The sequence below is a fragment of the Narcine bancroftii genome, chromosome 6, assembly GCF_036971445.1.
Source record: "Narcine bancroftii isolate sNarBan1 chromosome 6, sNarBan1.hap1, whole genome shotgun sequence".
In the NCBI taxonomy this organism is placed as follows: domain Eukaryota; kingdom Metazoa; phylum Chordata; class Chondrichthyes; order Torpediniformes; family Narcinidae; genus Narcine; species Narcine bancroftii.
Window position 1 is genome coordinate 41,679,120 of NC_091474.1, and position 22,971 is coordinate 41,702,090.

General features: G+C 42.0%; 1 protein-coding gene across 1 annotated transcript; it reads right to left on the reverse strand.

Moving 5' to 3' along the window:
• Window positions 1-3,017: 3,017 nt before the first annotated feature.
• Window positions 3,018-19,441, reverse strand: snrpb (small nuclear ribonucleoprotein polypeptides B and B1). Its single transcript, XM_069884805.1, has 7 exons — window positions 19,288-19,441; window positions 14,986-15,137; window positions 9,664-9,775; window positions 7,216-7,368; window positions 6,454-6,583; window positions 3,741-3,863; window positions 3,018-3,271 (listed from the first exon to the last, which is right to left on the reverse strand). Exons 1-7 carry the CDS (start codon window positions 19,288-19,290, stop codon window positions 3,234-3,236), a joined length of 711 nt encoding a protein of 236 aa, XP_069740906.1. The 5' UTR covers window positions 19,291-19,441; the 3' UTR covers window positions 3,018-3,233.
• Window positions 19,442-22,971: the final 3,530 nt, after the last annotated feature.

Sequence of the window (22,971 nt, forward strand, 5' to 3'; positions counted from 1 at the left end):
GTTATGGACATGTGCTATACACCTCTTCTTCTGAACCAGATCTCCAATATCCCTGAAAATCAAGTTCCTTCTGTCTGTTAATTTACCTATAATCCTTACTGGAACACACAAACTTTCTATTCTCAGAATTTCACGTTTGAAGACCCTCCACTTAACCAGCACATCCACCCATGCCAACAACCTACCCCATTCTGCACTTTTTAAGATCCCTTCTCATTTCCTCAGAATTGGCTTTTCTCCAAATTAGATTCTCAACCTAAGGAACAGACCCATCCTTATCTCGAAACTAATGGCATGAGGGGCAGCATGATTAGCATAGCGGTTAACACAGCAGCTAGCGCAACACCTTTACAGTGCCAGCAATCGAATTCAGGGTTCGAATCCCGTGCTGGCTGTAAGTTCACCCCATGTCTGCGTGGGTTTTCTCTGGGGCTCCAGTTTCTTCCCACGGTTTGAAATGTTCCGGGGGGGGGGGGGGGGGGGTCAATTAATTGGGCGGCACGGACTCTTTTGAACAACCGTCAGTTAAATATAGATGGCCAAAAACTGATTTGTTTACAGATTAGACATTTTTTGTGATCTCGATTACATACATTCCCTATAAGCACTGATAAGAATTTAATAGATGTTTAACTTACAACCTTTTTATAATGGTTCAATATCTAACATTTAAGGAATTTTGTTGGGAATAAAAAGAGGCTCCTTTTGATAAATTAAAAATGCCCAGGAACAGGACCTACTTCTCATCTCTGAAGGAACTTCGAATGCAATTTTCAGATTAGTTAATGTGCTCGCCACTCCCTCCTACAATTTAGCCCATAGAACTCACGTGCTCAAAGTCAAATCATCTCTAAGTAGATGCATCTTCTCGTTATGATAGATGCAACAATGGAGATGCTTCATTAATTTGTATGTCTTGGACATGTCAGAGCCTGGAGAAATACTGGAATGAAATATTTCAAAATTTCTCTGTTTTTTTAAAGTTAATTTTATGCCTGATTCTTTAACTGCCTTGTTTGGTATTGTTGGAGAGTGGAATCTGATTTGCATATATTAGCCTTTATTTCTCTTATGACTAGGCTGGCAGTGTTGCTCAGATGGAAAGACATTGCTGTGGCTCAATGGCTACATGATGTTATGTCATGTTTAAGTTTAAAATTAAGGTGCCGAATTTCCAATTTAAATTTAAATTTTCAAACTCTCTGTGAATTATTTTCAGAATCTCCGAATTGATACACATGCAGAAGTGTTGACTAATAAAGGTAATTTATTACTTTAATTAGGAATTTTCTTTTGCTTGCCTTCCCAACAGCTTCATTTTTGGTAGTGGGTTTAGATCTTCTATTTATAATAAATAATAAGGTATTACTGTAATATAATTTGTTTGACTGAGAATGTGGGGTACCCTGGATGAACTGGTATGATATAAATGTAATGTACTATTTCTGGACTTTTAACATGTATCTTTATGTACTCAGTATTTTTCAATGTGGAATTTCAATAAAAATATTGAAAATAAAAAGTCGTCACCTTTATTGTTCACACCATGCTCACATGGTAAAGATGAGATAGTGTTTCTCCAGGACCACGGAACATAGTTACATAAATACAAGTTAGAACAGAAGTTAAACACATTAAAATATTAAAACTTGTACAGTAACAGTCCACTATCCACAAATGTTGTACAAGTTCAGGAGTCTGATGGCTTAGAAGTTGCCGTCTAATCTGGACTTAAGGGCCTGAGCGCTATGGTACCTCCTGCCAGATGGCAGAAGGGAGAACAGTTTACATGAGGGGTATGTGGAGTCCTTAACAATATTTATTGGCTTTAACCTGCATCAAGTGTTGTACATGACCTTCGTGATAGAAAGATAGCCCCCAATTATCTTTTCCACTGACTTCGCTATTGCAGAAGGTAGTTTCCAAACCAGGCAGTTAACCAGTTGCACAGTATGTTTTCAATGCATCCTCTGTAGAATGGAGTAAGGATGAAGGGTGGGAGATAAACTTTCCTCAGCTATCGCAATAAGTAGAGGCACTCCTGGGCTTTCTTGGCTATGGAGCTGGTGTTAAGGGACCATGTGAGGTTCTCTGCCAAGTGCACTCTAAGGAACTTGATACACTTGACGGTAGAGCTGTCAATGGTCACCAGAGTGTTCTCCCCAGGCCCTCGAAGTCAATAATCATCTCTTTTTATTTTTTTTAACATTCAGATACAGGTTGTTGGCTTTGCACCAGTCATTAGGAAATGTACCTCCTCTCTGTACCCTGACTCGTCACTGATCAGGCCCACCACAGTTGTGTTGTCAGTGAACTTGATGTGATTCGAGCTGTGTTTAGTTGCAGTCGTGGGTCAGCAGAGTGAACAGCAGTGGACTCAGCACACAGCCCAGTCGGGGCCCTGTGCACAGTGTCATGGCCTTGGCGATGCTGTTACTGAATCAGACTGCCTGAGGTCTCTCCAACAGGAAGTCGAGAATCCAATAGCAGAGGGAGGTGTTTAGACCCAGTAGACTCAACTTCCTTACCAGGTACTGAGTATGATTGTGATGGAATGTTCCCTTTCCATTTTTTTGGCTGTAGCTAATTAGGCAAGGAAAAATTTAAACAAGTACCCACCTTTCTTGGTGATTTTTTAAAAAATAAAAACACTCCTCATTCCAAGTCCTGCTCTCGTAGTTCATGACGAGAAACCTGCAGACTTTCACATTTCACGGGATAGGCATAAACAGCAAGTTTCCAGGATGAACACATCAAGGCAATTATGCTACCAGGCTCAAATCCAGAAATCATAACTGCATTTACAGTAAGAAATTGGGTTCCCATTGTTTGGCAGCAAGCTGAACATCAGAAAAGGCAAATAAACTTGCATCACATACTTAAGGTGTCAGGATATGGTTCAACACAAGTTTTGCTTCAACAGACCTCAGAATATTCTGATGACTTTTTTTTTAAACTTCAGAAGCGACCAGTCATGTCTAATGGAAGATTTTAAAAAAAGGTGAAAGCTAAACCACTTTACTCAAATATTTTAATAAAAATGTAAAATATTACAATATAAATCAAACACAAATTCCAACCAGCCTACAGATGAAAGTCCAGGAAATTTCAGCAAATGCATTGTCACCACCAGCTCTCACAAAGGAGCAAGATTTGAAAGTCTTTCTTTGCTCAAGACAGAACACGAGATCTCACGTGGATGGTAAAGTGTCAACCACGACATTTTACAGGTTTCACGGCCTTGGTGGACGCATACTGGGAGGAGGGGGACCTGGAAGTGAATTCGATGTGTATTAGACCCTTGTGCAGCTAATTAAGACATTTCTTTAAAAATTAGTTAAATCATCAAGTGCAATGTACACCGTTGTTTCCAGTTGTCAGGATATGGAACAGCCAGTTTCCCGGACTTCCTTTAAACTGATGAACAAGAACACCATTGTGTCAACACTCCTTTGTCACTCAGTGTGAAACAGGTTTAAAGTTTCAGGTGTGAACCTTCATGCCTTGTGCTCTAGCCTGTTTGACATCTTGCAGTCATAACTCACAACTCATATTTTACATGACACCCGCAAAAGTTGAACAGGACACTTGTCCCAATGGAGATAGGATGCTTCATATAAGCTTCTTCACTCAAGTCTGCCATTTATGCTGATTAGAGGGTCAAAACCCACCCCAATATGGATGTATTCTGCCAGCTCATGAAGAATAATTTCAAAGTGTAACCCGTGGTCCAAACTTGCCTCGCATTCCTGGTGGTGGTGGTCTCATTCCTGGTGGTAATCCCATTGGTCCTCCCCGGCCAGGAGGCATACCCATCGGTGGTCCCATCGGTGGCCTCATACCAGGAGGGGGCCCCATCATACCTGCAAATCAATTTCATACAATGTTGGAGCACTCAAGCACTAGTGAAATGAATTGCTCTCTTCTTCCTAGTACGCAGCTCCACAGAGTACCACCAATACAAATCTGGGATTTAGGCACGTGCAAGAATTTTAAGGCAAGTAAAGCTTCCATCTTTCTAAAATTTAGTCAAGATTTGCAGGGTAAGAACAGACAACAAAGGAAGAAAGATAGAGGGGGTGTAGGATTATAGCTTGTTGTACATTAGGCTCACATAGGTTGGCACAACGTCATGGGCTGTACGGCCTGTACTGTGCTATCATGCCCATGCCTTAAAAAAAAGTGGCATAGTGCTATTAAAGATCAGTGCAGTGGTGAGAAACAGTCTTAGCTTCATGGATTATGCAGAATTTGGATTGAGCTTCAGAGTGGCACGTGTGGGGGGGGGGGGGGGGGGGAAGAAACAATGGCAAAAGTTATTGTTAAGGGCACCAATTAGGATTTGGATATTGGTAATAGAATTAATCAAGAAATCACAAATGGAAGTAACTAGGGTAATATACCATTATAGGAGATTTTCACTCAAATACAGACCAAATAAAATTTGCTGTACAAGATGGAAAATTAAATCATGGAATATATTTGATACTTTTTAACAATAAATATATTGACCAATCAATTAGGGAAAAAACATTTTGGATCTCCTTTGCAACAAAAAAGGTGAATGATGATTATGTTTAATGGGGTCTTTGGAGGAGAGTGGGCATCATACAAAATTTTATACAGGATTTGAAAGCAATGTGGTTCAATGGCAATCTATAGGGCCTTAACTCTACTCAAAGGAACTATAATGGTTTGAGAGGAGCGTTGACTGTGGTAATTGAGAGAAAGCAATGATGGCGGATAGGCAGTGGTCAGCAGAAAACAATGTTTAAGTTATAACCAAAACACATTCCCTTAAGGAATAAAAAACCAAGAGGGATTTTTATCTATAATAACCAGTTAGAGTAACAAATCCAAGGACATAAAATTGCCAGAAATAGCCATAGAGCTAAAGATTGGAAGAACTTTAAAACTCAGTAAAGGTAAAAGGATGAAGAGGGACCTGAAAGAGCTATTAGCATAAGAAAGATTATTGAGCTTGAATGCTGCCAAATCACAAGAACCTGAAAGTGGTGATGTTCGAAATTTCCATCCTGGTTATGATTGTCCACATTTCTACAGATTCTTGTGGATTGGAAGGTGGTAAATGTGCAAATCCCAAGAACCTATGGCTACCCTCTGCCTTCTGCAGGTAAACCAATTCCAAATGCATGTAGTCCAGATCCATGAATCCTAGTTCTTAAGGCCCACTTTGGGAGGGCCTAGTCAAACACTCTTCTAAAACCTATATACCCCACATCCATTATTCTATCGTCACTAATTTGTTTTCAATCCATTTTTCAAACACAGCTCTCCCCCCACTATAGAAGCAGTGCCAGAGGATTGGAGAAATGGCAATGCTGTACTGTTGTATAATATAGTTATATAAAATAGGAAATACAGTATAAACTGAGTTTTTACCTGCCTATTAGACAATTGTAAACAAATCATACCAGAGAATAGATTAAACCTTCATTTAGAAAGGTATAGCTAGAGAATGAGGGAAACAAGGACACGTTCTTCAGACAACCTTCCTTTTGTTTGATTGGACTCTTTGAGGAGGTAGTAAAGAGGGTTGATGAGTGTAGTGCCTACAATATCACAGACATGGATTTAGTAGTTTCTGACACGATCCCACAAAAAATACTGATTACAAAAAGTCCAAAGTCATGGGAGCAAAGGGTAACAGTTGATGGGTCAATGGTGTTCAGTATTTGTTCCATTGCCTTTGGAATGATCCAGGCCTAAAAGTTAATGTGATTAATTTGGAGATGGTACAAATATTGGCCACGTGGTTAACAATGAGGATGGTATTAAAGGGATAACAAATCCAGCAGATGACCTACAAATAGAATTTAACCCAGAGATGAAACATTTGAGACATACGAAAAATGGTAAGATATTGGATTATATGGAGAACAGTGTTCCTTGAATTGCATGGTTCACAAGATCATTAAAGATAGCAAAGCAGATCTTATGGTGGTGGAAGGCAAACAATGTTTTCCTTAACTGAGGGATTAAATACAAGAATAAAGTGTAATGCAACATCAATTACGATGTAGAATAAGTACTGCATTACAGGAAGGAGTTCACTGGAAAGAGCCCAGAGGTGCAGTAAGGATAAAATGTTTCTTTTGAATGTATATTTTTTTCATCACACAAGTTCCTTAAGAGTAAATTTTTATTTTATACCATATTAAATTTTGGCAGTGATTTTGAATCCCTTAAGGCCAAATTTCTGTTATACCAATTACCATAATGTGAGGATACTTCATATTCAGAAAATATACCCACAAGAGGTCACATTTTTTCCATTGTTCAAGTATATCACTTTTAAGAATAAGAGAAGAATTTCTAAGATAACAAAATGGAAGAGTACAACTTGAGTCATGTTGTTTGGCAGTATACTCTAAGGTCCAGTATGTCACTATTGCATTGTCTTATTACTGCCCACATGCAAAAAGCTCTTACCTGGTGGGGGAGCTCCTCTGCCCATTGGCGGTGGGCCTCCACGGCCAGGTGCATATTGCTGAGGTCCTGCCGCGATGCTGGATGTAACTGCAGCTGCTGCAACAGTTCCACGCCCTTGGGGAGTCATCACCTATTTTTATCAGAACGAACATCATCAATAAACACCAGCTCCTGACTACTGCCGACATCACATGGCAGATCTGACAAATTTGCAATGCACAGTAATCTTGGCAACTGTTCACAACACTAATTCACCTGCAGTTCAGACTTCTGAACTTGTATGTACACCATAAATAATGTACTCAGTAAAAACGGTTCCAGCTTTTAACGGAAGGAGTCAGCATATACTGAGGACATACTGTAAAAAGGTGCTGGCAGTCCCTGTATTCAGTTACTATTATTTAAGCACATTTCCAACAAATTTAATATCAGCAAATATTTCCCTAACAATAACTGTCAATGCACATTAACACATCCCCTATTTAGAATCTATTATAATGAACAATAACACTTGTTAATAGATACAATAACTTACAAAACTAGTTAAGTGATAAATGATAAAAATCACCATCAAAGTCAGCTGTGCAGGCACGTCATGGTGCACAGCACTCATCATTCAGATCTATTTATGAGGAACATTTAAAAAAACCAGTTTACTGTGATATTCTCTGGCATCTTAATATCTGGGGACAGACTAGTCAAGAAAAATTAAAGTATTGCAGAACATAAATTAGAGAACGAAACAGTGAGAAGGATCCACACCTGCTGAGATGGTCCTCCTACTCCTCGGACTGGGCCTGCCAACCCAGCAGGAGCCTGTGGCATTGGCGCTCCAGCAGGGACACCACGACCAGCTGCTCGACCGATACCGGGTCCTCCAGCTGCGCCAGCAAGAGGCACACGAGCAATTCCAGTCTGCAATTAGAGTGGCACATGAAATTCCAGACATCCAAACAAATGATCAGCTACAATCCAAACCTGCAAAACTATAGCTACAGAAGATCACCTCCAATTTTCCCCACAGATCATTTTAGGTTGTACGTACACTGGTCAAAAGAGCACCATCACTAACACATCTAAATACAAAATATCAGTGCTTTTCCATCTGGACAGATCTCTGCTGTTGGCTTCAAATTTGATTCTTAGATTACATTAACATCCCATCTCAATCCACTGCTGTTTCCTCATCACTGGCTCAATGCAACACAGTAACACCTCTCTTGTACTCAAATTAACAACAGCCGCTTTCAGATGCATTCTCTCCCAAGAATGTGCCAGCAGAAGCGGATTCAGACCTGTGGAATGGTCATTCAGGTGGCAGCGCTAAAAGCGCAGTGCTGGCCAGGTGAAAGGGACAGCTGCACTCCGGCTCCGGTCCCTTCGGGATGTTAGGATTGGAGCGGATGGCGCGGGACGTCAGGGCTGGGGATGACAGGGGGCAGGGGCAGCAGGGAGGGGGGCTGTCAGGCGCTCGCCAGCTGATTGTCAACCTCTTAGCAGCCGCTTTCAGGCAGCTGCATTCAGGTGCCTGGGTGGACCTCAGTGTTCCGGCAATTATCCTTCCTGGAGGAGGGTTACAAAGTACGCCTCCTGCGCTTTCAGGTGGCCCCCTGACAGCCGCTTTACATTGGGACATTTTGGCCACCTGAAAGTGCCTATGAGAACGATCACTTATCATGTTTGCTTAATCCTGGCAGCAAATGGGGACATTTGCATTCAACTATTACTTTGGACTAACAAATGTAGATTGCATTAGGATATATGGTAGCAAATGCAAGTATGAAAAAGAATGTGTGAGCAATTTGTTTTCCAAAAAAACACTACAAATCTTTCGCATTTCCTACTTCGAGGTTATTCAATTATCAAGTCCATTTAGAGCTGAACTCGTAGAATTTTGGACGACAGAAGAATTATGGACTGCAAGGACTGGTGTTTAGGCAGTGACAATATGATCTTGCTGAATGGGAGAAAAGACTAAAGGGTCTACTGCTTCCCACACCAGTCATTTTCAGGGGAAGGTGCTTCAAATTTAGACATACATCACCCAGAAACCAAACAAATCACCACCAAGTAATGTATCATTTGGAACTCCTTAACGATTGGCCCAATATCTCACTCAATAACTTAGGACTTGTAACCAGCTCTGTACAGTATCACTCACTGAAAAATGTGATTTGTCACATATTTCAGTCATAATTTAACCAGTACAATTTAAAAATCGAAACTCAGATATTTGGAAATTTGTGCCAGCAATTTAAACAATAGTCCAGTTAGCTCAGCACAATGCCATTACCATGCCAGTGACCCAGGTTCAAATCCAGCACTACGAGGGGTTTGAACATTCCCCCACACCCATATAGGTTTTCTCCAGGCGTCTCCCGTGTATCAAAGATGTACTGGCTTAGTCAGTTAATTGGTCACAGGGTGTATTTCTGTGGCATGGGCTCATGTCCTGGAAGGGACCATTCCCGTACTACATTTCTAAAGTAACATCCCACTTCACCACACTCTCCCCATATGTTTCAATCTGTCCTGGAAGGGCCCGTTACCGTGCTACAATTCTAAAGCAACATCCCACTTCACCACACTCTCCCCATATGTTTCAATCTGTCCTGGAAGGGCCCGTTACTGTGCTACAATTCTAAAGTAACATCTCACTTCACCACACTCTCCCCATATGTTTCAATCTGTCCTGGAAGGGCCCGTTCCCATGCTACATTTCTAAAGTAACATCCCACTTCACCACACTCTCCCCATATGTTTCAATCTGTCCTGGAAGGGACCGTTCCCGTACTACATTTCTAAAGTAACATCCCACTTCATCACACTCTCCCCATATGTTTCAATCCGTCCTGGAAGGGACCGTTCCCGTACTACATTTCTAAAGTAACATCCCACTTCATCACACTCTCCCCATATGTTTCAATCTGTCCTGGAAGGGCCCGTTACCGTGCTACAATTCTAAAGTAACATCCCACTTCACCACACGCTCCCCATGTTTCAATCTGTCTTTGCTTCAAATGTTCTGGACAAAAGAAAAAATTTATAAGAATTAATATTTATAGCAAATCCCCACACCCCATGGAATTGCAATACCATTGGAAAATCAAGACAACGAGCACGCAAATGGTGCGCTTCCTTGGAAATTGGATCATTCTTATTTTATATTGGAGTTATCAAATCCTCAGAACATTAGCTAAAAAAACATACATCTTTTGGAGGAGGTCCTTCCACCGTCATGGAAACCAGTGTTTCACCACGAAGCAAGACCAGTCCAAGAACCCGCTTCTCCTCGCGCTCAGGCTGCTTGGAGTTCTTTGGCCTGACAGAGCGAAAACAGAGCAATTAGTCTAAAAACAGCGATAGAATCAAGGGCATAGAAGTCAGCCCAATGCCTTTAGTGCCAGCGATTGGGACCAGAGTTCGAATCCCACACTGTCTGTAAGGAGTTTGTACATTCTCCCCATGTCTGCTTGGGTTTTCCCGGGGGCACCGGTTTCCTCCTATCATTTAAAACATACTGTGGGTGTAGCTTAATTGAATGTAAATTGGGCGGTACGGACTAGTGGGCCGAAATGGCCTGTTACCACGCTGTGTCTAAATTTAAAATAAAAATGTAAACAATTTGCCTCCTTTTAACTCATATCTCTTCAAACTTTTCCTCACCATATACCTGCCCAGATATCTTTTAAACGTCACAATTAACTCTGTCTCTACCACTTCCTTCCATGTACCCATCATTCTCTGTGTGGCAAAGGCCCCCTTTAGATCTGGGAATCAAAGCGAGTAAGACAATTGGACGCAAAGTAGTCAGTAGTCAGTCACAAAGCGTGGAACAGGCTCTTTGGCGCAACATGCCCACGCCAACCAAATATCCCACTCACACAAGACCCACCCTACCCACATTTGGCCCATCCTATCCATGATTCTCTCCAATTTTTTTCTTAAACATTGCAATAGCACCCGTCTTAACTATCCCCTCCAACAGCCCATTCCACCCTCTGTATAATAAGCTACCCTTCAGGTCTCAGTTAAATTTCCTCCTCACCTTAAACCTACATCCTCTGGTTATTGATTCCCCTAATCTGGGCGTGGCTCTGCATTCACCTGATCCATTGCTCTCATGATTTTGTACACCTCTATGAGATCACTCTTCATCCTCCTGTGCTCCAAGGAATAAAGCCCTTGCCTGCTCAACCTCCCACAAGATCCTCACCCCATTCTGGCCCCACCACTTCTCCATCCAGAGTCCTGGTAACATCCTCATAAATCTTTTCTGCACTCTCTCCAGTTTGATAATATTTTTCCTGGAGCACTGTGACTAAAACTGACCCAATACTCCAAATCAGGCCTCTCCAACATCTTGGACAACTGCAACATGACCTCCCAACTTCTATATTCTGATGAAGGCCAATGTGCCAAAAGCCTTTTTGACCAACCTATCTACCTGTAACTCCACATTCAAGGTATGATTTACCTATACTCCTAGATCCCTCTGCTCTACCACACTCCCCTGATCCCCACCATTCACTGTGTGGGTCCTACCCATGTTAAACCTCCCAAAATTCACTTTATTAAATTCCATCATTCATTCCTCTGGACATCTGAACAAGATGCTGCTGCACTTTGGCAGCCATCTGTACTATCTACAACACCAGATATAACAACGTTTTCCACAAACTGTCTAATCACACCACGCATATGATCCTCAGTTTGTTGCACGGATCAGTATTGGGTCTACTGCTGTTTGCCATCTTTATTAACAATTTAAATGACAATGTGGTGAACATTATTAAAAAGTTTGTGGATGACATCAGTGATTAAGGTTGTCTCACCTATTTGTTTTATAGCCATTATTAGATATCTTATTTGGCTCTGACTAGGTAGCTTAAAGCAACAGATACTTTTTTAGGATATGTCTAATTTTAGAAGACTCTTTTAGGACACTCAAATAAGCGCCAGGTGTGAAATAACAGGATGCTAACTGGCAGCTGTATTCCAATTATTTGTTTAGAACTATGTTTAAATGCAAGCAATAACATACTAAGGTTAACTTCCTTGTAGTAAATGCAAAAAAACATTGGAAAACTATATTTAAGGGAAGCCTTTATGGCAGTTGAATCAGAAGGGTGACCTCAAATGGAAAACAACCACTTTTAAAATAAAATCTAGAGCACAGCATGGTAAAGGCCTTTCTGGCCCATGAACCAATACCACCCAAATTAACCTACTAATCCCATACAATTATGCACGATCAGGGGAAAAGTGCCCCTAACAAGATACTTTTCTATTATAGGTGACTTTCAAACTAAAATTTGACACCAAGCCACATTGTTGATATCAGAGTAGACAGTCCACAGGAGAGAAACCAGAGTCAAAGAAAGGCAAGAGAGAGAAATCTGGGAATTATAGACCAGTGAGCCTTTTATCAGTGGTGGACAAAATATTGGAGAGGATTTACAAGCATTTAGAGAAGCACAGTCTTCTCAGGTAGAGTCAGCGTAGCTTTGTGTGATTCATGGCTCAGAACCCTAATTGAGTTTTACGAGGTGACAAAGGAAATTGATCAAGGCAGTATATAATTGAGTAGGAGGTATATATGGATTTTAATAAGGCATTTAACAAGGTGCCTCATGGTAGCCTCCTTCAGAAAGCTATAAGCTATGGGATCCAAGGAACCTTGGCTGCTTGGAATCAGAATTGGCATGAGAAAGCAGAGGGTGGTAGTAGACAGATATATTCTGCCTGGAGGCCAGTGACCAGTGGATCTGTTCTGGGACTCCTCTTTTTGATTTTTGTAAATTATTTGGATAGAGGTGAAGGGGTGGGTCATTAACTTTACAGATGTTACAAAGGTTAGAGGTGTTGTAGATTGTGTAGAAGCTTGTTTAAAGGATATAGACAAGGATGCAGAGTTATGTAGAAAAATGGCAGATGAAGTAATTCACTTTGGAGGTTGAATGAAGTTAATGGCAGGATTCTTAAAAGTGTGAAGGAACAGAGAGATCTTGGGGTCCAGGTTCATAGATCCCTCAAGGTTGCCAGGCAAATTGATAAGGCTTGTGGTGTGTTGGTTTTTAAAAAAAATCAATCGGGGGAATGAGTTCAAGAACCACGAGGTAACATTGCAGCTCTATAAAACTCTGGTTACACAATATTTGTGTGTTGTGTTGTCTGATCATGTAATTGTTAGATCAGGATCTTATGCTTTGGTGAACATGCAGAAGAGATTTACCATGATGTTGCCTGGATTGGAGAACGTGTCATCTAAAGTAAAGATGACAGAATCAAAGGATGAGAGATGACCTAATAGAGGTATACAAGATTATATGGGGCACAGATAGCAGACAACCAGCACATTTTTCCTTGGATGACAATAGCAAGTATCAGAGAACATCTGTTTAAGGTGAGTGGAAAAAAGTTTCGGGAGATGTCCTCGTTTTGTTTAACTCAGAGTGGCATGTAGTGGTTGTGGAGATGGTACAATAGGGACTTTCAGAAGACTCTTAGATAGACAAGTGGATGCAAGAAAAATAGGGGATTAGGAGTATGAGGTATGGAAAAATTAGATTTTTGTGCAGCTGATTTACACAGGTTGGCACAAAATGGGCCAAGGGGACTATACTGGACTATAATGCTCTGTGTTCGATTAGTCACACAGAGGTAAGTGTTCAAGAACTTTTCCCAGAGGAAAGAACAAATACAATTAGGAAGTCTAAAACTCATGGATTTGAGAGATCTGTGGGCACCTTCCATGATGAGCATTTTTTTTTAAAACAATGTTTTTAAAGTAACTATGTTAGATTTTGCTTAAAAGCACTCTGTAAAGCACAAAATTATATATTTGAAACTCAAGTTCAAAGGCCAGAATGACAGAAAGGGGAGGCACCAATGGAAGTGACTGAAGTCTACAGCTTGCAAGAGCTCAACATTTGAGAGGAATGATATATCCCTGTAGAGTTGTAACATTACAGGGTAGGGAAAGGATTAGCACCTGGTGATAGAATGGGCTCACGATATCAGTGAGGACGCCTACCACCCCACACAGTATATTTCAGCTACTCCCATCAGGAAAGAGATACAGGGCGTGTCAGAGCCACAACCATCAGGCTGAGAAACAGTTTCTTCCTACGGGCAGTGAGACTGCTGAATGACTGAAATGAATTGCTCATACAAACCCGCTAAAACTCTTATTTAAAAAATACTTATTTATTTTTATATATGTGTGCTATGTCTGGATTTGTGTGCCTGTTTTGCACAAAGGATTGGAAACTCTTTCGTCAGGTTGTACTTGTACAATTGTATAATGATAAACTTGAGTATAAAAGATGGGAATTTAAAAAAAGAGCCATTTATTAACTGGAGACTCTATTGGTCAGCAAGCAGAAGTAATGTGCTGTAATGTTTTATGTTTAACTGATCAATTTTAACAAAAGCACTGGAAGAACCCAGCAGGTCACACAGTATCCAAGGAAAGCAATAGCAGTCAACATTTTGCATCTGAAAATGCGTTGTGCAAATTTGGACATCAGCAGTAAAATACAAGATGAACTCAATTTAAGGGAGAAATGTCAGAAGTTCATTCAAATTGCCAAAGGATACAATTATCTAGTTTCAGTAAGACATTGAGTAATTTAGTGAGGTTACAAGAGTACTGAGAGTATGTCATATACTTAATGCACCAAAATTCTTACTTTTGTAGCCAATCAGACATGTAAGATACAGCAACTACAATTGTTTTCATTAAATTACCAGTATGCCATAACAGAAAAAGATCAAGTTTATCTCAGGATCAAAAATGGCCAAGATTGCAAAACATTGTGTAGCTGTTAGCACCAAGCAAAATTGGGATTGAATCCAGTTTTGTCTGTAAAGGATATTTATATTCCTCCCATGTCTACTTGGGTTTCTTCCAGATGCTCTGGTTTTCACCCACATTCCAAAGATGTACAGGGTAAGCAGGTTAATTGGTCACATGGGTGTATGAATGGTATAGGTTCACAAGTCAGAACGGCCTGTTACTGTGCTGTATCTCTAAATAAAAAATCCAGTTGCCTGAGAAATAATCAGTGAGCAAGAAATAGAATTTGTGGTTAAGAGTAAATGGTTTAGTTGGAAGTAATTATGCTCTTTAAAGTAGATTCTGCACAAGCACTGTGGCAAGTTTTGCACAGAAATAACGATTATATTCACGCTACTTCCAGAGACTGAGGAAGCAGATGGTTTGAGAAAAAAAGTTGGGAAAACCCGAGGGGAAATGGAGAAGGAAAACTAAATGCTGCACTGGAGTTGGGTGAAGGGGGATGGAGAAGAACCTTCAAGTTTAGCTAGTTAACACAAGATAGCAAAGGTTGCTGATCAAGTTAGCTGAGTGACACACAGTCCTCACAATCAGTGGGAGGCGATGAGACAAAATGGAGGGGTACAATGATGGCTTCCAGAAAGATGTCTTTCAAAATGTGTTAATGCAGTAACAAAATCAGAGCAAATATTCTTTCTACCCATATAGTTAACTATTTTTATGCTTCTTACTTGATCTTCCTGAACTCATCACAATCACAAAGGATGAGGTTCATGTGTTTGTCGAATGCTTTGAAGGTTCCGATGAAGATGCGCCCATCTTGAAGGATGCACCTCATTCTATAGTCGATATGCTGAAGCATCTTACTGCTCTTCCCTACCGTCTGATGAGAGAAGAATAATTAACACTAAATGGCTCCTGCTTCAAATCCGATTCAAATGAACTTCAGTACAAACATTTTACAGTCTTTCTGGCTTTCAAGCAATTCTTGATTCATCTTTACAAATGACTAGATTTCCAGTTGACCAGAATTGTTTCAATTCACACATAGCTAAGAAATAACCAAGACACCAGGGCAATGACAGCCATTAACATTCAAAACAAAACTTGATAGAATTACTTCAAGAACAAAGTAATACAGATTATGTCAAAAGGGCAAAATTTTAAATTCCACGTGGCCTTGTATCATCCTACAAGATTTATCAATTGAATTTCCAGGCTTGAAAGAGCTTCCATTTACACCAATGTCTTAAACCTGTGTCAGGAACCAAAGACAACTTGTCTTCTCAAGATCCAATTATACTTGACTAAGAGAAGGCTTCCAAATTTTTTTTCTGACAGATCATTATATCAGCTGATTGTGAAGCTGGATCATTTAAACACACATCCTTTCTTAGCAACCTGTCCTTACAGCTCCCACACTTTCAGATTTATTGTCAGAGTACAGGTACACCATCCTTTATCTGGACATCTAAAATCCGGAAAGCTCCAAAAACTGGCTTTTTTTACCTGGTGCTGGTACAGCAGGGAGGTGGGGGAGTAAGAAAGAGGGAGAGAGAGAGAGACGGCAGCAGCGCAACTCGGGTGGGCGGGCGGGAGAGACAGCAGCAGCGTGACTCGGGGGTGGGCGAGAGACGGCAGCAGCGCGACTTGGGTGGGCGAGGGGACAGACTGCAATGCAACTCAGGTGGGCGGGGGGAGACTGCAGCGCAACTCGGGTGGGTGGGGGGGGAGAGAGATGGTAGCACAACTCGGGTGGGCAGGGGAGAAAGATGGTAGCACGACTTGGGTGGATGGGGAGAGAGATGGTAGCGCGACTCAGGTGGATGGGGGGAGAGAGATGAGAGATGGTAGCATGACTCAGGTGGACGGGAGACGGCAGCGTGATTCGGGTGTGCGAGGGGAGATAGACGCCAGTGTGACTATAAAGGGGTGGATACGGCATTACAATTCGGGAGGGCTTATATCTGGGACAGCTGGCTTTTGTTCTGAAATCCGGAAAAATCCGAAATCTGGAACACACTGACCCCCAAGGGTTCCAGATAAAGGTTTGTGTACCTGAACATACATGACATTACATATAACCCTTAGATTCTTTTTCCTGTAGGCGAGGCAGAATGACTATTTATTGGTAGAGCAAAAAAAAACTAAACAACATACACATGTAAACAAATAGAAATGCAAAGAAACTGACTGTACAATTCAAAGAAAAAAAATAAATAAAGTGCAAAAGTAAGAGCCCTGAAATGAGTTTGTTGTTGCACAAAGCACTGGTCTCAACCTTTTCCTTTCCATTCACATACCACTTTAAGTAATCTCTATGCTACCAGTGCTGTGGTTAGTAAGGGTGGTATGTGAGGTTGAGAATCACTGCTCTAGACCCAATTGTTATTGAAATATTCTGGTTGAGAAAATTTGTCATTCGCCTATTTCCTTTGGAGTTATGAAACCGTGCACATAACATGTCAATTAGCTACGATTAAAACGGTGGTTTTCAAACTTTTTCTTTCCACCCACATACCACTTTAAGCGATTCCTTACTGACTCATCACAGAGCACCCTATGGTAGAGGGATTACTTCAAGTGGTATGCAAATGGAAAAAAGGTTGAGAGCCACTGACCAAAAGTCACCATCGGCATATTGGGACATGCCTGTTCTCTGACCAGTATCAGACAGCATAATGGGATGCAATATTCTTACAATCCAGTAAACTATTTTTTGCTGCTAAAATGTTGCATAATACAAAGCACAAGGTGATAACTTTGTGAAATATCTCTATCCAACCTGCAAATTTCCAACCATCCTCTAGTTTAATTATTTTTTTAATCTGTCCCAGAATAGTTCAAGTAAATTTAGGCCATCTTAACTCTTTTGTTGCATTCTTTAGCCACAACATTGTGTTTCATTGTTACATTCTGTAATATTTATCATTCCCATTGGCTCTCTCTTTCCCTCTGCACCTGTAAGCAATCTGACAAAGGACCCAGGATCTAAACTTTGGTTCCCCATTACTTCCTAAGGACACTGTGTGACCTGCTGAGTCTCTCCAGCATGTTGATGTATTGCACTTGACCCCACCATCAGCAGGCTTTCTTGTTTAACGCTGCATCTTGTTTCACTATTTTTTTCTGGCTCAAAAGAAAAATCATTATCATGAAATGTTATCATTTCTCCCACAGATGCTGCCTAACTTGCTAATCTTTTTTTCCTCAGCATCATTGCTTGCTTGGTTCAATCACTATTTGGTATTTAGGAGACAGTAACAATAAGCCTCCTGATAATTGACTTAACTCCACCTACCTTTTCTCTCTATCCCTTAATTCCTTTTTTATGTAAAAAACTAATTGAACCTTAAATAAGTTTAATGAAGTAGCCTCAACTGCTTCCCTGGGCAGAGAATTCCACAGATTCACTACTCTCTGGGAAAAAGTTTTTTCCTAATCTCCATCTTAAATCTACTCCCCTGAATCTTGAGGCTGTGTACCCTAGTTCTGGTCTCACCTACCAGTGAAAACTGCCTCGATCTTATCTATCCCTTTCATAATTTTATGTGTTTCTTTAAGATCTCCTCTCATTCTTCTGAATTCAAGTATCATCCCAAGAGATTTAAGCCTCTTTCAAATTGCAGCCCCTGGGTAGCCCTCCTGGGACCTGGGTGTGATTACTGGGGCAATTTAAGGGGGATCCTGCCCCCGCAATGATGTGGTGACGTGTCACACACACTCAGAAACTATCGGCAGTCTCTTCTCCCCACCGGCTGTCAGTTGCCACCCCCACTGACAATCACCCTCCCTGTTAGGAGCCCCCCACCCCACCGTCTCTCCCTCCTGATCGCGGCCTCCCACTCTGGAAGCAACCTCTCTCCCTCCCCAATCATGGCCACCTTTGGAAACAACCTCTCCCCTCCTCTGCAGCATAAATTTTACTGGGTTCCTTGACCATCTCTGAGGTAGGTCAGAGACCTGGTTGGACACTTTCAAATCACCATGTAATTGAGTCATGGCAGTTTGAAAGGGCCTTTAGTCTCTCCTCGTAGTTAACCCCTTATCTCTAGGATCAACTTGGTGAACCCCCTCTGGACTGCCTCCAAGACCAGTATAATCTAGAGACCAGAAGGGCACACAGTACTCCAGGTGCGGCCTCAGTCATACCTTGTATAGTTGCCGCATGACCTCCCTGGTCTTGAATTCAATTCCTCGAGTGATGAAGGCCAACATTCCTTTTGCCCTCATAATAGTCTGTTGTACCTGCAACCCTTTTTGTGATTCATGCACAAGCCCTCCCAAGTCTTTCTGCACTACAGCAGGCTGCAGTTTTCACCATTAAAATAATAATCTTCTCTTCTATATTTCCTACCAAAGTGGTTGACCTCGCATTTACTAACGTTGTGATAACTTTTAACTCGCTGGAGTTAGCTAGAGAATCTCCACTCAAGGACACCGGCCTACTCTATATTGTTCGGTTTCTCAACCTCGCCGGTGATGTCCTCAATGTCTCCTGTGCAACCCGAGTGAAACCTGACATCTTGAAAACAAATCATCTCCCGGGAAAGAGTCGAACACTCAAACCCACTGAGGTAAAACACGAAAATCTGCAGACATCGTAGTTGAAGAAAAAACACAATGCTGGAGAAAACCAAACAGGGCTTGAGCCCTTCCTCAAGGTCTGAAAATGTCGGCAAGCGTCCGGACCCCTTGATACCTTTGCTATATAAAGGACCTGCTGAGTTACTCCAGCCCTGTTTTTATCGCCCTCCGTGAACTACGTTCCCTGCAGCTGTAGTTCAGATGCCTTTAGACACCCTCAGTGTCGGCCCCTGTGACCGCTCCAGCCGCCTAGAGCCTGTCCTTCGGCCGGAGATGGTCCCCGTGACCGCTCCAGTTGTGCAGAGAGGGCCCTCCACCCACCCCCGAGGCCCGGGCGACCAAGGCCGCAGCCTGGAGTCAACTTCGCCAGCTTTTTAAAAAAAAATGAAAATACACGCTCAGCTTCGATCATCGGAGGCTAAAGCCGGGCTATTAGACCTTCTTACCATGATTGCGGGCGAGATGGGCGCACAACCCAACGGATGGTAGAGTTAGATAATTTACAAAAAATTCCTGCCTCAGGCGGCAGGGACGAAGCTTCGCGCCCCAAACGGTTGAGACCGAAAGGCGTGCGCATGCGTGGTGGCTGCTGCCAGCGAGCTCTTCGCGCGGAGCAGCCTGGGATACTGGCGAAGAGGCACGGGATCCGAGAGCGATGGTCAGCGCGGAGCAGCCTGGGATACTGGCGAATGAGGAGCCGCGAGATCCGAGAGCCGGGTTGGCGTGAGTTTGTTGTCATACATGTGAGTACAACGCGCAAATTTACCGGAATTCTTGCGGGGACACAACAGCAATGATTTTAAAAAATGCTATGACATGTTTTAAAACCACAAATAAGCCTTATGCACAATAAATTATTGTCAAAAGGAAACTCATTCAAAGCTATTCCCACCCTCAATGTTGCATCCATACATTTCTATCACTGTACGTTGTTACATTCGTTTCTAGTTACAACCATTGCCTCTCCTCATTTGTGGTTTCTGTGCGAGGTGTGTAAATATGAACATTTCCCAGCATGCAGTGCGCGATGTCAAGCAGAAACCAGATTTGACACTGGTTTTTGCTTGAAGCAGCGCAAGGAAAATAAAGTCGGTTTAAGTGTTTAACCCACGTAAAGCCGTTCTTCTTGAAGGAACGAGCATGACATGGTGTCAGAAGTGAATAAGAGAAGACAATAGTTGGTAAGCGTAGATAAGTTATGCTCGTCCGTACAAAGTGAACGACCTTACGTGGGTTAAACACTTAACCAACTTTATTTTCCTTGAGCTGCTTCAACCAACAACACCCATCAAATGTCACTTCTGGTTTATGCCTCACCGTGTGCATTGCATCCTGGGAAATGTTCTTTATTTAACACATAATAATACAGTGTGACAGAGTATATAGAGGTGTTTGGGAGATAAAATTGGGAAAGGTTTGTCACACACAAACACTTTAAAACAGAATTTTTGCATGAGCTTTTGCAAGAGTGCTCAGACTCACGATGGACTGTTTGAAAAGGCAACAAATGTAACAATAGGTAGTAGCAGCTTTGTCTGGAAAACAGAACTTACTGTCTGGAAAGTCATGTGATCTTTGCAGGCAGAGAGCAGAAAAAAAAGAGGCTTTGCTCTCAGAATTGGAGGGGGTGAGCCACACACACACACACACACACACACACACACACAGAGACATCGGTTCCAGAGGGACAAGCTAGCAAACTTTGGAAGATGCCCTGGTCAAAGGAGAGGACTGGCTGTCCAGTGTTTCTCTGAAAACCAACAACCGTCTGAGTGGTAACCATTTACCTGTTAAGCACCAAAGCCTAGTGATCTTTATTATTGTTAACTTCTGTGCACAGTACAAGAATTGCCTTCAACCAGTGAGATTGGACTGTGAACCAAAGACCTTTTCTGAACTTTCACAAACATTACACACACGTGTGCTTAGCATTAGAGGGGAGTTAAGTAGGTTAAGTTAAAGTTTGATTCTATTTTCATGTTCAAAGATAATTAAAAACAACTTTATTTAAGTAACCCTTTGTCAGGGTGCATATCTATTGCTGCTGGGTTTTGGGGTCCTCTGGACTCGTTACAACAGATACTTTCCCCCTCACTTCTGTTGTTTGAGGGGCTTCCCCTCATTCTCCACACCGCAATGCTCAGTAATGGAAGGGCTCCAGACCAGCTATTCTGCACCGCCCCCCTGAGGGGACACAGCATATTTAAGGAGAGCCACATACTGAAGCCCAAAGTATATAGGGAGCACGGAGACTGAACGGATTAAATATTTTTTTGGAAAGGAAAGCTCTTCACTACTAGGTTTTGCTATACAGTTGCCAAGCAACACAAGATTTTTTTTCAAGGTTGGAGGCATTTGGAGACAGCCGAGAATGATCTGCAGTGCCCTCCATAATATTTGGGACAAACACTTTTTGCTTTTATTTGCCCCTGTGCTCCACAGTTTTAAATTTATAATCAAACAATTCACATGTGACTGAAGTGCACATTCCAGATTTTATTCAAGGTTATTTGTATACATTTTGGTTTGACCATGTAGAAATTACAGCACTTTTTAGACATAGTTGCCATATTTCAGGCCACCATAATGTTTGGGGCATTTGGCTTCACAGGTGTTTGTGATTGCTCAGGAATGTCTAATTGCTTCAATGGTGCAGGTAGAAGAGAGCTCGGCGTGCTTCCAAGCTTTTGACCACCTTTGGAGTCTGCAGTTGCCATTTTTCAACATGAGGACCAAAGATGTGCCAATGAAAGTCAAATAAATCATTATGAAGCTGAAAATCAAGAATGATACAATAAGAGACATTGCCCAATACTCTTCAAGAACCTCATTTGCTCATTAGGGGTTAACCGGGCATTTACCTGCTATGCACATCTCTCTTCCAAATCAGATCCTCAATATCCCTGTGCCTGGTAATCTCGTCTTTAATCCTGATAAGAACATACAAACTCTGTACCTTCAAAATTTCACTTACCTCGCACATTCTTGCCCAAAAGTAACATCCCAATCCATGCATTCTAGATAGAAACATAGAAAATTTGCAGCACAATACAGGCCCTTCGGCCACAAAGTTATGCTGAACATGTCCCTAACTTAGGAATTACTAGGCTTTGCCATAGCCCTCTATTTTTCTAAGGTACCTATCCAAAAGTCTTTTAAAGAACCCTAACATATCCACCTCGACTACCGTTGCTGGCAGCCTATTCCATGCACCCTCTACTCTTTGCGTAAAAAACTTAACCCTGACATCTCCTTTGTACCTATTTCCCAGCACCTTAAACCCATGTCCTCTTGTGATAACCATTTCAGCCCTGGGTAAAAGCCTCTATTTACACAATCAATACCTCTCATCACCTTAAACACCACTATCTGGTCATCTTTCTGTGGTGGTACACCACCAGCCTACTGCAGGGGGCAACCTGTGTATCTGCAGGAGTGTAAGGGGACAGGACAACACCTGGCCGGCTGTCAATCACCCTCCAGGATATAAGCCTACACCAGCCTCCCGAGGCCTCACTCAGAGTTGCTGCAGCCACAGCCAGCCTGGCTCTGTGCAAGTCTTTGTGGACTGTTGTACAGTCTTTATCTTTGTGTGTGTCTGATTCTGGCTAACAGTGCACCACACTTTCCAAGGAGGAAAGGCTGAGTTTACTCAACCTGTTTGCATAAACCATGCTCCCTAAACCAGGCAACATCCTTGTAAATCTCTGCACCCTTTTTATGGCTTCCACATCCTTCCAGTAGTGAGGTGACCAGAACTGCGCACAGTACTCCAAGTGGGGCCTGACCAGGATCCTATAAAGCTGCAACATCACTTCTTAGCTCCTAAATTCAATTCCATGATTAATGAAGGCCTATAGTAGGCTGAACCACGCTATACAATGAACCAGCTTACAGAGGTTTGAGTCGGCAAGAACAGGAAGTCCTGAAATACCGGGCTTGCTGCTAATCATCAGGGATGTTGTCATTTCTGAGCCGAGTGTTGCGAAGGCCATCAGGAGCGCGAGTGTTTTAAAAACACGCATCAGTGTTGAGAAAGGCAGTTGGTCTTAACTACAATGACTGGTGAGTTTAGTTTGCCACCAACTGACTACAGTGGTGACCCCAAGATGACCGAAGAAAAAGTTCAG

Excerpts from the sequence above, each read along its gene's own strand:
- snrpb (XM_069884805.1), bottom strand. Across the intron at positions 3,864-6,453 it reads CAGAGGAGCTCCCCCACCAG|GTATGATGGGGCCCCCTCCT; the intron begins GTAAGAGCTTTT and ends ATTGATTTGCAG. Across the intron at positions 3,272-3,740 it reads ACCACCACCAGGAATGCGAG|GTCCCCCTCCTCCCAGTATG; the intron begins GCAAGTTTGGAC and ends ATTCACTTCCAG.